Source organism: Parasteatoda tepidariorum, chromosome 4 (assembly GCF_043381705.1).
Source record: "Parasteatoda tepidariorum isolate YZ-2023 chromosome 4, CAS_Ptep_4.0, whole genome shotgun sequence".
NCBI classification, from domain to species: Eukaryota; Metazoa; Arthropoda; class Arachnida; order Araneae; family Theridiidae; genus Parasteatoda; species Parasteatoda tepidariorum.
Genome location: NC_092207.1, coordinates 21355298 through 21371730, shown reverse-complemented (window position 1 = coordinate 21371730; position 16433 = coordinate 21355298). Strand labels below are relative to the sequence as shown.

Below are 16433 nucleotides of genomic sequence, written 5' to 3'. Positions count from 1 at the left end.
AATTTTGACGAAAATTAAAATTGACCAATTTTGAACCCAATATAGCGAACCTTGCAAAAAAACACCAGGCCCACCCATCTTATTGATCAAGAAGCAGTAAATCTTTAGTTACTTTACTTATTATATCTACTTATGCATAATTACTTATTATTTAATAATAAGGTATTTAAATTTCAATATTAATATATTTTTCATAAAACTATTGTTACATAACGTACTATTACTTTAATAAATGTTTAAAATCAAAAAATAAATGTACAAACATAGTATCTAATAGAGTTTTATTTTAATTAACAGAAAATTACTTTTGCGGGGGTCGATGGAGATTTCGAAAAATTATATAGGGGTCGATAATCAAAAAAGTTTGGCGACCCCTGGTTTATACCAACAGAAAAAAGGTCATTTTGTTCGGTTACCATAACAATTTCATCCATTAAACATTTTTTGTTTGAAATTCTTATTTAATTATTGATTAGTAAAAACTCGTTAAATATATTTTACCAAAGGGATTACTTATAGCGAAAGTGTGAAACGGTAATCCTTAATATTGGTTTATTATGTTCAATTTATTTTGTAGTCATCTTTTTAATTGTATCAGTTGGCTAAACACAGTTTTGCGTACAATTTATTTAAATGTAAATATAATTTATTAAAAAATATATACTGTAGCGTTTAATGTATCTAAGCTTTAATGTGATTAAATCTCTTTAACATAAAATGTTAGTAAAATAGTATTACACGATTAATTTCTAATATAATTAATGAATAACATTTTTATGCCTTTAATTCATTTAATCTAGAATTCAAAATAAAACAGAATAAAAAATATAGTTTAAGTAAGAGAGGCTATAAATAATTAACAGATAAATCCAACTGCTCCTCATTAGTTTGTAAAGTGATTGAGAAAGGAAATAAAAACTTGCAGAATTTTGGATAATTTTACCTAAACCTTAAGAAGCTTACGACAAAATTAATACCATTAAGTGGTGTTTTACATACAACGAAGAGCCATTACATTATGACCACTCTACTAATAACATGTAGGACCACCTTTAGCCCTCAAAACTGCTAGCACCCGCCGTGGCATTGATTCCACAAGGGGCTGATAGGTAATCTGAGGTATCTGGTACCAAGCACTCACCAACTGGCCCTGCAATTCCCTCACATTGCGAGGGGGTAGCGTGGCAGCACGAATTTGGTTTTCCAAGTAGGACCACAAATGCTCTATTGGATTAAGGTCAGGTGATTTGGGGGGCCAAGACATGACTTGAAAGTCACTGGAATGTTCCTCGATGATTCGATCCTTATGACATGGTGCATTATCCTGTTGGTAAGCATCATCCCCCGCAGGAATAACTGTTGCCATGAGTGGGTGGTGAACCTGGTCTGCAACTATGTTCAAGTAGCTTACAGACGCCAGGGATTGTTCTATGAGATTATGGGTCCTAATGTGCCCCATGAAAACATTGTTCCTAGGCGAGAAACCATGAAAACCTGGGCGAGCCCATTGTTATAGATGGAGGGTGGTCATAATGTAATGGCTCTTCGGTGTATATTAAATTGCTTAGTGGTAGGAAAAATAATTTCAAATTAATAAAATTTAGTAAATCAGGAATCATACACTAAAACCAAACTCTGTTAACACCAGAACAAACTTTCCCACTAAGCTGAGAAATATCTGTAATAATGTTTAGCACTTTTTTTAATAAAAGGAACCGATTTTTTAACACTAATGTATTAAAATGTCTGCACGACCTAATTAATTAAAGTATTAAATTTGCATCTCGGCACGTTAAAACCCGAACATCAGATCAAGAATTATAAAAATAAACGTTATTAAACACTAGGTTATTAAAGCAAGTTATACAATTATTAAAGTTAATTCATTATATAAGATTATTGGAAGAGGCGTTCAAAAATTATGTCATACGTAAAAAAAAAACAATAGCCTTAATATAATAAATTTAAATTAAATTAATCTAAACACAATTTTTTGTAATAATATGAATTTTTTTGTTAAAATTAACACAACAAAACTTATATTCACAGAATAAATCGTGTCTCGAATAGCTTATGGCAGACACTGTTGTAAAAAAACCAAGGTCTCTTTCTTTTAATTTGAAACTCGTTTTTGTGCGTAACGAAATTTCGAATCGTTCCTTTAAATACGAATATTCACGGATAGTTATATAATTGACAAGTCTAACAATATATATTTTTGGGATACTCAAGGTTTTAAATACCTAAGATTAAGCCATTTGTGGTCGCAGGGTGTTACGCTTACTAGGCTGGGTTCCAAAAATGCAAGATAAGCTCTAAAAATTATTTTTCGATAAGTATAACATAAATTAAATTCAGGCATTTATATCCTTTAGAGGTTTATAAATGATAACACGTATCAAGCATTTCATTAATAATGCAGCATTTCAGTATATTTTTATGCGATAATGTGGCATATTTATATAAATCAGAAACCATAGTCGTTTTTTATGCACTAATTAAAGAAAGGAAGTGTACAAATTTGTATAATCATTAATAAGTTAATTGAGCTTTACTTAGATAACATTTTTGGGACAGTAATGGAAAAATTATTTTCAGATCTTACTTAATTTTTGATTCTTATTTAGATATTCTTCTCCACATTTTTTATTACATCTCTAAATATTAGGAATTTTCGAAATAATTCAAATAAAGCTAAGTATTTAAGATAAAAGTAAATTTCCAAAAGATTTCGTGACATTCATTAATGAAGCACAGAATGTTATTGCAAAATTGTGACATAAGCCTTACTAGGTTAAATTTTAATTTAGAGAATAATTAAGGTTCTTTGGTATTTCTTTTAGAAAACAATTTTTTCAAACTACACTCTATAGAAATATTCTTAACACCCATTTAATTATTCAAAATAGCATATGTTTTTAGTTTTGATTTAAAATTTAAATGTTCGAATTATAGAACACTGAGTCTAATGTCAATGCTGATGGCAGAATAGCCGGAATCGGCTATACAGCACTAACAGGCAATATTACGTCACTATTAGAAATTCCTCAAACCTAAGCCACGAACAAGATGTTAAGAAACAAAGTATTCTTACAGTTTTATTTACTTAAATATTTACTAAACGTTAATAAATTAGTTTCGAAAAACGAAAATTAAACAAAATATCACTTTTTAAAGTTGTGAAAAATTCTTTGGAGTTGAACATAGAAATGAAACGGAATTCACAGTATTAATCAAATGTTTTACTGTGCTGTCATTGATAATTAAAAAAAAATGTAAATACTTAGAAATAAGGTCGAAAAAATAGTATCTCAGAGTAGTGTATTTCAAACTGTTCCTAAAAATGGTGCGTGGGCACTAATAAGTTAATCTTACATCAATTGAAACACAATATAAAAATGAGTACGAAATAATAAATATATATAAAGAAGTTTATAATAAAAAAAGATAATTAAAAAGTTATTATCTTTTTTAATCATCTTTTTATCTTCTTTTATTTGCTATGTTGCGCAAAATTCAAACAACATTTCATTACATTGTAGCTTAAATGAAATGGAGCTATAAACTAAGTCGTATATTTTTACAAAAATAAGATATAAAAATGGTGCGTGGGCACTAATAAGTAAATCTGCGTTATTTGAAACACAATATAAAAAATGAGTATGAAATAATAAATATACATAAAGTAGTTCATAATATCAAACCTTTCAAGAAAGCTATAAAAAAATATATTCAATTAAAAAAATATATTAGAATTTAAGGGAGGGCATAAAATGCTATGCGTTTCGATCCCGAACGTAATTTTTTTTTTTTTTTTTTTTTTTTTTTTTTTTTTAAGAATTTCTGTCGATTTTAATACTTTTTAATAATTATAAAGCGAAAAACAACATTTTTATTTTCAAAAATATTTTTAATTTTTATTTTTTTGGGATTATTTTATTTTTTAAACAACTTTGTTGACCACTAGTTGGGAATTACTGCTAGTCCTTTTATTTTGGTTTAGTTTAGCTTCCGTTAGTTTAGTCTTCAGACTAATAATATTAGTCCTTTAGTCTGGAGGGGGAAAAATGAAACAAGGCGGAAAGTTATTTCTTTTAAATTTTTTTTAAAAAATTATCTTTTAAAATTATCTTTTAAAATTATCTTTTAAAATTATCTTTTAAAATTATCTTTTTTAATTATCTGTTTTCTTTTCTTTTTTTTATTTGCTATGTTGCGCAAAATTCAAACAACATTTCGTTACACTGTAGCTTAAATGAAATGGCGCTATAAACTAAGTCTGATATTTTTACAAAAATAAGAGATAACTAGGCGTTAGAGTTGTGAAATCCACGTCTACCTAAAGAAAAGAAATCCCTAGATAAGGTGCCAAGCGAGGAAAACCACGAACTTATACAAAATGAAAAACTTATAGCGTCTGATTTGGTTCCAAAATCAAGATGAACGGAATGGCAACATTTACAAAAATAAAGCTACTGATAGGTATCACTAATATGGTTAGGATTTAGAAAGATGACATTCAGTGATCCGTTAAGTTAAAAAACATGTTAAGAGTCAAACCATGTGAACATGTGGTACGCCATGGCGTTCGTACAATTTTACTATTTTTTTAAAAATATAAATCAGTTTTCTTTTTGTATAATTAGAGTACTTTTTACTTATTTAGTATTTATTGAATATTTTTAAGAAAATAGATTTATGGAAATCCAACAAGATATTAACAGTTATTGTGCTCAAGTAAAATTGCTAATTATTATTTCACAAGGCACTTTATAATTATTATGCAATAAAATATATTCGAATAATATTAATATATTATTTCAAATTGTAATACTTTAAGCATATCTAGTCATTAAAATAAATCGTACAATTTTTTCTTATAATTATGTAAATTTGCAGTTTATTTAAATTTAAAATTTCTTAAAAAATTATTTATAATTGTGAAGGATTTTTCTCCTACCATAGTTAAATTACTAAGTTTTATTTCAAAAGATTCAAAATTTTTCTTTCAATAAACAGATTAAAAAAAAACACTTATTTTAAGGAATCATGGAGACAAATTGATTATTTAATGAAACAAGTTCGAATTTAAGAGTAATCAGTAAATGAGTCTCAAAGATAATTTCAAGCCTTAATTTGAGTCTCAATCAGGTGTAATTTTCCAATCTTTAATTCTTTGTAATCTTCAGTTTTATTCTTCAAATTAAGACAGTATATTAATTTTCTTCATAATTCGAATAATTCATAATCGTGTAAATTGATGGATCAAACAGACAAAAATAATTTTTTTAAACAAATATTGAGAAAATTAAACTGATTATTTTTATAAAACAAGTTTTAATTTAAATGTAATTAGTTGAAGAGTCTCAAAGAAAATTTCAAGCATTAATTTGAGGCTCAATCTGATGTAAATTTCCGAATTTGAAAATAGTCTTTTAAGTTTAATCCTTCAAATTAAGATAACATCTTAACATGTTTTTTCATTTTTCGAATTTATAATCTTATAGTTTGATGGATCAATCAAACATAAATAAAAAAAACTCCATTTGACATATTTAAGAAATGTCAGGAAAATTAAACTGATTATTTATGTTACGAAACAAGTTATTTGAGAGTAATCAGTTAATGAGTCTCACAGACAATTTCAAGCCTTAATTTGAGGCTCAATCTGATGTAAATTTCCGAATTTGAAAATAGTCTTTTAAGTTTAATCCTTCAAATTAAGATAACATCTTACATGTTTTTCCATTTTTCAAATTTATAACCTTATAGTTTAATGGATCAATAATAAAAAATAAATCAAAAAAAGCTTAATTTGACATATTTAAGGAATGTTGGGAAAATTTAACTGGTTATTTATTTTATGAAACAAGTTCTAATTTGAGAGTCATCAGTTGATGAGTCTCACAGACAATTTCAAGCATTAATTTGAGGCTCAATCGGATGTAATTTTCCTCATATGAAAAAAAGTATTATCAATTTTATCTCACAAATTAAGATGGTATCTTAGCAATTTTTTTTAATTTTTCGATTAATTTATAATCCTGTAAATTGACGGATCGTTACAATAATGTCCAACACATCAGGATCTGATATTTTATATAATCAAATGAAAATTGTGCAAAATCTTACCAAAAAAAATGCTTTTTTGTTCATTGTACAAAATGGGTAAACTGTACGTAATTCAAATTGTACACGTTTAAGTTGCTTGTAATGCGTAGTCAGATGTAAATCTGAGCCTGCATTTGTGGTTCTTTAATTATATAGTACATAGAGATTTTTGTTCAATCAGAAAATATAAAGCATTTTTGAAATTTTCTAATTTTAGCACTCACCTCCTTTGACTGCTTCTGTAACAATTGAACCATCAGTAATGGGTCCATCACCCTTACGGGTTCCGTTCTCGAGTAAAGGCGTGCCTTCCTCTTGTATGGTGGCATATTCGACTCTATTGCTCCGATTAATTCGGATCGATCCATGCTTTAATTTGTCCGAAAGATCCGAAGATAAAGTTTGCCACGGTATGTAAGTTGGAAAATCAACGCTACTGGTGAAGCTTTCTTGAAAAAACATGCTTCCCATTTCACGCACAGCCAAAACAAGCAGCGCAAAACAGTTTCGAAAATTCCAGCTACATCCAGACGAAAATTCGGACAAGACTTCTTACGCTAAGTTCACAAAACTGAAAACACGAGGTCCCATGAACAATCACGTGGTGACGATTTTTGAACCTTGGGGTGAACTAGGCGGCGAAAGATTCGATCTAATCAGGCAATTAAGCGCATTATCTATGTCGTCCCCTTACTACACTAACTGATGGACTTTTTTTTCTTCTTCCCAATAGTGATTGGAGCATTCGTTTTTCATTTCTGTATGAATGCAAAGAGCAAATTGTTGCTGCTGCTGCGGCCTAAAAACCTTTTTTTCAGTTTTGAAGAAGTAGAAAAAGAAAACCTTGACAAACAGGCCTGCCGGCAGGGGAAGAAGTGAAAGTGAGCACCGAGTTGTATAAAATTATTTTTGAATCGAGTTGGATGAGGAAAAAAAATAAGAGAAAGAAAATGAGTGAAGCTTAAATTTCGTCTGGTCAAACTCTCTGAAAGGTCAACTAACGATGTTCTACTATTTCTTCCTCCACAACTCTCTATCTTTCAATGCAAATATACTTGGAAGGTTTGATTTTTAAACTACATTCGAAGGGTAGAGAAAAAAATTATATTTTATTTTATGCAGGCTTCCCTCTAAAAAGTTTGCACCACGGGGAGTTGGACATTTTTAGGAAAAACGGGTCTAACGACCCAGTGACCTCTCTTCTTTTTTGAGATTTTTCTTCTTCAAGATTAGTTTTTACCACCGAGTGCTATTTCGAGTTTGTTGTATCGTTTTAATTCTAATGCGATGTAGCTGATTCCAATTATTGCGTTATTGAACAATGCATCCATCCAATCAATCACTCTACCAAAGCTAATCCAAATTTACGCTCCCATTTGCTATTCGCGTTGAATTAGGATTTTCAGTGATTTTGAAAAACGAACCTGCAGCCCTCTCTGTCTCAGTCTAAACTGAGTTATCCAGCCTTTCTTTGTTCCGCAGTGGACTGATCGTAAAGACACGGTTCCCAGCAGATCACCGAAGTCAAGCATCACTGGCTGGGGTCAGTGTGCAGGTGGGTGACCACTTGGATCAGCCTGCGTAGGGACCGAGGGTGTGCGGTATGGGTCCTCTTAAACTGTTCTACCGTAAAGTGCTCGACTTCGCGTGCAGGTCGTCGGGCTACCGAAGCGGGGTTGCCATTCCCTCCGCAGAGGATCAAATTTGTGATGGCATGTCTTCGGATCATCCTCCGGGATGTTTCCCAGACCGTCGCCAATAGCCCATTGTGCAACTCTAGTGCGACGTAAATTAACAACAACAACCAGCCTTTTTTTATATTTATCATTGATTATAGTTTTATAATTAAAGAAAGCTTGCCTTGATTGCGCTGTGAACAATATTTAATTCACATAAATGATGAAATAAAAGCTTTTAATTCTATATAAGTCATTTATGCATAAATCTCCAGCTAGTATGATCGAAAATTCCCAAGACAATTTTCCCGGACATTCTAAGGCAATGAGGTAAAGGGTACGATTCTCGCTGTATGCATTGATGTATCTTTGAGATGTTCTTCGACTATTTTGCGGACCACTGGTTAGAGTTTTTTAAATTCACTGGAACGATATAGGTCGGTGGTTCCCAATTTTTTTCGGCTATGTAATCCTAAATGGTCGCCCTTCTGTTTACGGAATCTCGTATTCATCAATAAGTTTATTAGCAATTGAGAGCATAGAGCCGCGATGGCTCAGGGGATAGAGCGTTCGCCTTCTAATGAGGGGAACCAAGTTCGAATCAAATTCGTAATGGCTGGTCGATACGAATTCCGCATCGGGCTTGCACCGACCACAGCACTGACATAAAATATCCCCAGTGATAGACGGGATATAGGATAGAGTCCCCGTTTGTCGTGTGAACTGTGAGAGGTTTTCCTCTCCATGTAATGCAAATGAGGGTTAGTTAAATTAAAAAGTCTTCCACGAAGGCAAATAACTCCCAATACTTGATCCAGGAGTTCCCTTGTATTCTGGATTGGGTCCAAAATTACAAGGCTGCGGAGTTAAACATTAGTAGTCGTTAAAAAAAAGGGAAGAAGGAACAAAAAATTGGGTTGGCTGTTCAACGATGATTATAAAATGGTAAGCATAATAATTAAATTTACAATTAACTATCTTTGATTAGACAACCAATCATTTTGAAAATAGTTAATTTTTTAAAAATAAAAATAAAACTTTCTCATTGTTTTATTAATAGTAGCTTTAAAATAAATTTTTTCCTCAGATCATTTAACTAGCAGGGCGGCATCTAGTCTAGTACTGTATTGTTTTTAATGTACGCGTAAGTTGAAAATGAAGAGAACAAACTGTATTAAGGCATTCGTTAAGAAGAAAACGAAAAAATGTCACAAATGATGAGAGTGGATATCAGAAAAATCCTTTTCTCTAACGTTAAATTATTTATTTTATTTTGTAATTGGAAAATTCGATGAGATATATTAACGCAACATATTATCTATGCATATTCTTTTCATAATTTATTCGATGTATTGTTATTTGAAAAAATACATATGTATTGTTAAATTTTGCTATTTTGATGAAAATAGTATCTAAGAAATAATTTCTTAATAGTTTCTTTCATAAATGGTTTTTTAGAACTAAAATCTTAAATAAATAATGAATTATTAATAAGATATAATTACAGATTTCAAAAATCATCAATCGTTAGAAAAAGTCCTCATTCTCGGAACCCCTGTGACCCTTCAACGCGGAACGTCTTTTGGGAACAGCTGACATTGACAAAATTTTACCTAAATGGGCTCTCTGGTTCATTAAATATAATTTCAGATATTAAAAAAGGGATTATACTTTCAAATTTTTGCAAGGCCATTCTATAAATCTGTTAAAAAAAAACAAACTTGCTTAACTATTTCACATAGGATGCATAGGATAATATCATAAGCCTGGAAACTTTTTTAATGCCCTGACAATATAAGAGACTAAATAATGTAGAATAAATATTTATCAAGCAATATAGGAGATAAATGTTTCTTCGATTGGGAGATAATCCTTTATTGTTTCAAACAGGAATTTGTTAATTATACATCCAAATATATATAGTTTAAGAATTTGATAAAAATATTCTAGTGGCTAAGTTGCTTAACTTCTTTTCAACAAAGAAAATTCATTGTTTTAAAAGTGCTACACTAAGAGGAATCTTTTTGTCCTTTCGAACACAACCTCTTAAAATATTAAGATATTATTTTTGTAAATAATGAAAACGTGCATTTTTTCATTATTATTTTTTAAAACTTTTAACAAAAATGTATGTATAATAATATTTAATAATATTAATAAAAAAAATAATGAAGCAATATTAATAAAAAGAAAATGATGAAATAAAATAAAAATTTAAAAATTGCGTATTTTTTCTTCTTCAAGTAAACTAAAAAAAGAAAATAGTTATCAGTTTTTTTTTAAAAATTTCTTTTCTATGTTTTTGTCAGACCAAAAACGCTGTTTTCATCTTATTTTATTTCACTATTTTCAATTTTGTGTCGTTTAATTTGCTTACGTTTAAAAGTGTACGAAATTTCTATTCACGATAAATTTTGTATTCACCATGTAGGAAACAATTCGAATTTATTTTAGTATGAGGCACAAAGCTCCAGTTGAAATTTAGCATTATGCCAGTCGGAAAAAAACAGCAACTCGAAATTGGTTTGAAGATAAATTTCGTTAGCGTTAATAAGATGATAGATACTCCTAGTTGCTGTTTGGAAACAATTGAAATTAATATTGCGATCAAACACTGAGTTCCATTCGTAGAATTCAGAACTCAAGTTCATCGGAAACTGGTTAAAATTCTGATTACTTAAACAGCCACAAAAGCGACCTAATATTTCGGAAAAAGAAAGCATATTGTTAAATGAATGGCACAGACAATAATTTACACTCTATTCCAAAATTGTGAGACATATTATCTGATTAGATAGACATAGATGAAAATCACTCAGATCTAGTGTTATTTTTAGTTACAAATAATTAAGTCTTTTTTTTCTTCACAAATCAACCCTTTCAAGACCGTAATCAAATATACGTGATCACGGGATTCTTCCTTCACGACTCTCAGTATCATATATGAAACGAGCCTTTCGGACTCCAGCAGCTCAATATCATGCTATCGCGATCTCAATTTCGGTCTCTCAAGTCTCATATTAAATTTTTCAACTCTCGTATTTACTTACTTTTTAGTACGTATGCGGTCATAGGAAAGCGCTTCTTTCTTATTCTGCTATTGCTGAAGGGATTAAACACAACTGTCCTCAGGAGTGCAACAGCAAATAATTTCGGATAAGTTTATTTGATACAAAATTATCATATTTTAGTGAAATGCTCTTAAATTATGTATAGCGGCCTATACTAGTGCCGTTATATTGATTTAAAATTAGCTAAAAACATAGTATTTAAAACTGTGAAAAATTCAAAAGCTTTGTTTTAGAGCTGTATAGATGGTCTTAAAAAGAAACTAATTCTAGAAAAATTATTATGTATTTAAATTTTTTTTTTAAGAATATGAGTTATTAAATTATAAGTCAGTGGATAGTTTAAATGTATCAATCGCGGACTAATCAGACTAATCAGTCGCGATTATTATAAGAAAATATTTGAGTAAAAACTAATATAAAGGACAGTTGTTTTGGACATTTTTAAATTCTTTCTTACCTTCGATAGGTACAAATTCACATGACCGCAAAGAGAAATAGTCATACTTTGAGATTTCAAATGACCAATGATGATATGACATCTGTCAGCCGTGTTGATGATTATGTGACCGTTTATGATAGTTGAAATATTGGTCGAACATCGAATTATATCTTCCAATTTTTCTTTTTTTTAGTAAACACTATTTAAAGAGGAGAACCAATAATGTAACTAAATACGGTATTAAATTAATTTACAAAATTCACTATTATATTATTTAATCAATATTGAAATTGATTTCAATTTTTATAAAACTAAAGTGGTAAAATTTTAGTTACGAATAAAATAAGACTTATCTTTTCTGATTGCAATAGATTTATTTTTAATAATGAGATAACGATGACATAAATAGATACCAAGCATTTACCTAGTTTAATTTATTAAAATTAAAATGATGAGAACGGTACATATGGTTCTTACTGATAAAAGGTCTTCAACTTACTCTTACATAATTGATTTTCACTTCATATATTTTTTTTAATCTTAATTTTTATTTATCGCGTAATATTTATAAATTGATATTGTAAATTCAATCATGCGAAGCAAATATTGTTTGGAGGATGAGATTATCTCCACAGCTTTTGGTAATTTTGGGAAAAAATAACTTGTTAATAATAAAGAAAAATTATAATTTATACAATTTTCAATCAACTAGAAACGTAATGTAGAATTAAAAAAGCGAATAACACAGAAAAATTACCAAAGAGTAATTTTTTTTCTCGCATTTTTGAATAGTTAATTCCTTGAAGATTATTGTACCAAAATATTGAATTGATGTTCGTCAAACTGACCAAGATGTAGAAAACTCTTATCAGTTTGTCGAACTGCCAAGAGTTTTGCACATATTGTCTTGACATATGCTTCTGTCATAACCCTTTTTTCTTGACCAGTCTTGACATATGCTTCTGAAGCTTGGACAATGACAAAACTGGAGGAAAAATTGTATCGCAATATTCGAGAGAAAGATTTTGCGGAATATACTAGGTGTTGTAAATGATAGCAATAACTGGAGAAGGAGATTTAACTTTGATCTGTATAAAATTTATAAACAACCCGATATTATTAAATACATAAAAAGAAATATAATGAATTGGATAGCCCACGTGATTCGAATGAGTGATGACAATACAATAAAAAAGATATTGCTTTTTAGACCCACTGGAACAAGAAAACTGGGAAGNAATCGTCCCCAAGACGCCATTTCAGCTTCATTTGTTAAAAACAATGCTAGTTAATTAACAAAACTAATCTTTTTTTTATTGAAATGTTAATCAAGGTGTCCACTTACATATTCGGTTAATAATTTTTTTTTTGTTTAAACAAATTTACTTTAATAAATACACCTTGTGCGCCACCTAGGAACCAAATCTAGAACCCGAGACTCGAAATTTTTGCTCTGTTACAATCGTACCCTGTTACAATTGACCCCACTCTCCCCTATATATCGTGCTGTAAATGATAGCAATAACTGGAGAAGGAGATTTAACTTTGATCTGTACAAAATTTATAAACAACCCGATATTATTAAATACATAAAAAGAAATAGAATGAATTGGATAGCCCACGTGATTCGAATGAGTGATGGCAATACAATAAAAAAGATATTGCTTTTTAGACCCACTGGAACAAGAAAACTGGGAAGGCCACTGTTGAGATAGGCTGACTCGGTGGAGTCAGATTTTTTTGCAATTAATGAAAAGAATTGGAGATCAAAGATGAAGCGGAAGTCTTCATGGAGAAATCTTTAGAAGAAGACATTGGCCTATATTGTGCTGTCTGGCCAACTAAGATGATATTGTATAGAATTAAAGAAGAAATATCTTATGTAAATTCGACAGTTTCTAGGTCGAACATTTTAGCTCCAACAGGACCTCACCATTTTGTGAAGAAAAAAAATTTTTTCTTGAAGAATCTTATGTGCAACGGAAACAATATTAATGTTGTTTAAAAAAACGAAATGGAATCAAATTTGGATAATTTTTTTAAACGTATGAGCATAGCAAATTATGGCTAATTTTAAAAAAAAATAGACTATAAGCATAGTATTATATGAGCGCTAATTCTTTAAATTTTTGTATTTGTTGCATGATAAAATAAAGATTAAAACACGTATAACACGATTAAAAAATGTATTAAGTTAAGTTTATCACGATCGTTGCAAAATTAATTAAAAAATCCCTCATTTTTACAGGATTCTACTATATTTTTCTCCCCTAAAATAAATCGACTTAATGAACTTTTCTTATAACATGAATTGTTCACTGTAAAAAAGAAACAATTCTAAATGTACGTTATGTACTTTTATTCAGTATTTTAATTTCGGTAATTTAACTTCCTATCACAACAGAATAAAAACGCAAAATTATTATTTATTGTACTCTAATATAAAATGGATTTTATTTTTTCGTGTTGTACTCATATTTTTGAAACTGAAAAAATGTTTTCCATATAAATTATACCTGAAAATTCTTCGATAATAATTAAGATTAACAAATATTTTCTTAGTTTGCTTAAACAAATGTAAACTTAGTTTGCTTAGTAAAACAAATGAAACATTTCACGTCTTTGAGTTCTATTGTTATAAATTTTCAGAACAAAGAATTAGACAATTAGAAGACATTTTTTTTTTTAGAATTAATAATTTTTTTCCTGTCTAAAAAAATATTTTCTTTAGACAGCAGAAATTTTTTCTTTGTTTAGGTTGAAATATTTGGTTTTTAAAGAAATGCTACATTACTGAAAACTTGCTTAAAAGTTTCATTGACATTAAATTGTTTAGTAGTATTTAAATGAAGTTGCATGATGTATAACATTCTAAGAACTTTAAAAATAGATTTTAAACATTTCTTCCCTTTTTTTAAAAATTATATGCATAAGCTGTTGTATATGTGGGGTTAAGTAAAAAGATTTCCGGGAAAAAAATTGTAAAATGATAAATACATACAAAATCAGCAAAGCTAATGAGGTTAGTAACCTCCATTTAAATAAACAATAGTCTGCCAGCGTTTTGGCAACTTTTCCACCCCTTCTACGAATAACTGTGGTGTGCATGAGTCCAGAACACTATCGGCCTCATTTACTAAGCACTTATGGGTGCCATCAAGATACAACTGCAGATTTGAAAACAGATAGCAATCCGAAGGCGTCAAGCCTTGTCTTTATGGTGGATGTTGCATCAAATCCCACTATAGCATGTAGAGCTTCCAGTCTGTCATTGCACGAACATGTGGTCGGGCGTTATTTTGATGAAAGAGAACCACGTACCTTATGAAATCGTTTTTTCGTTTTTCGCTAACTCTAATTAGTATATTACTGCATATTGTACTGTTGATTGCCTGCCCGCCTTTCAGGCACTTCTTATTGATAATTCCACGAAAATACCACCAGATACAGAGAAGGACCTTCTTGTTAGTGTTCGTTTTGCAAACCGAACCTGCCGATTCCCCGGGTGCTGACCACCCTCCTTTACGGCTTGTTTTGGTGTAGTATACCCATTTTTCATTACAGGCCACAATTCTATCCAGAATGTTCTCTTTTCTTTGATCTCTGAGCAAAGCCAAACAGGCCGCTTGTCTCTGGCTATTGTCTTCAGCAGTCATTTCTCGAGGCACCCAGCGATTAAACTTAAACGTTAGATTTATGCGTTTGAAAGCATTAACTATTGTTTGTTTATTGCTTAAACGTCAAGCTCTGACACAATGGTTCGTGTTGAAACATTTCTGTCTTAATCAATGATTTGCTTTAACTGGTCACAATCAACCTCAATAAGGCAGCTAGAACGTGGTTCATCTTCAGTGCCGAAATTCTCAACTTTAAACTTTTGAAACTAAACTTTTATTGTATCATAAGAAACAGTATTGAAACCTAAACTTTAAAAAAAATTTTGTACCTTTCTGTTGCACTAAGTTTATTTCGAAACTCATGGTTACATAATCGTCGTTCTGATCTGCTGACGTGATAGCTCCATTTTAAGCACTTTTTTGGTGCACCAGATAAAGTTATGACAAACAAATTACACAGTTGTGTAGTTCCAACTTTCAGTTTTGAAATGCGAAAACCAATTTAGAGAAAAGTTGACTACCACGGGAATGGCTGCTGTTAGCGCGGAGGTATCTCCCTTTGGCGGAAAACTTTTTACTCAACCCGATATAAAATGAAAACGGAATCTTCTGTTATATATTCATGGAAAGAGTAATTGAACTAATGTGTATATAAACGATTCTCAATCTTAAATATGTACATGATGTCCGAAAAGTTATTCTAAACTTTCAAATAAAACATTTCATGGATAGTTAGATTTTTCTCAGAATTTTAAAAGTATTCGGATTGTACAAGAAATAAATAATAATTAAAAAAACATGACACTTGTAAGAAACCTATAACAAGATGGTCAGCATGATTACACGTTTTAATATTCTCCTATCTTGAATCTTTTCGCAAAACTAGGGAAAATACAGAACTAAAAATTGTTTTTCTCATACTGGCTCTAAAAATTAGCCTATAGATAGAGATAAAAGAGCACTTTGCATTATTGGTTTATGCGCATAATGAGTCAAAAAATATTACTCTAAACAACTTTTTCTAATTATTGGATTTTTACGTTCTGAAAACCTAACTTGTTAAAAGTTTATCTTCAAGCATGGGAGTTCGAACTATGAATTAGGTAAATTATGAAATCAAACAAAATAACAAAATTTTTTTGATTGAAATACCGATACTGTACAAGAACTTATTATAAAAGATGCTTTTTTTGTTGATAAATTAATAACGTACAGAGTGCCTCTGAATTCCTGAGTCAAACTGTAAGTGTAGGTAAAATGCACGTAAAAAAGCATTCTTATTGTATAACAAAACGAGGTCAGAAATAAAAAGTATAAGCTAAAAGACTAGAAATGCTATGGAAACTAAAAATAAATAAATAAAAATGAAAAATTAAAGTTCTTTTTTTTACTTACATAACATTACAGAAAGTGCTCAAATATAGACAAGTGACAGGCCTAGCGTACTCATTTGAAGATGCCAGGTGTTTCACGAACAGTTGCAGCAGCAACTGGAAGTTTTGAGATCGCGTAATGCCAT

General features: G+C 30.1%; 1 protein-coding gene across 3 annotated transcripts in view; it reads right to left on the bottom strand.

Moving 5' to 3' along the window:
• LOC107444729 (sodium-coupled neutral amino acid transporter 7) overlaps positions 1-16433 on the bottom strand; it is a 65404-nt gene extending 48971 nt beyond the window's left edge. The window contains exon 1 of one of the 3 annotated variants that reach the window (XM_043039717.2): positions 16310-16433. In XM_043039717.2, coding sequence (XP_042895651.1) covers positions 16310-16316 — 7 coding nt within the window. In that variant the 5' untranslated portion in view covers positions 16317-16433. Of the gene's footprint in view, positions 1-6335; positions 7157-11315; positions 11657-16309 lie in introns of those variants that run through there. The other 2 variants (XM_021148058.3, XM_021148057.3) reach the window with 2 other exon arrangements.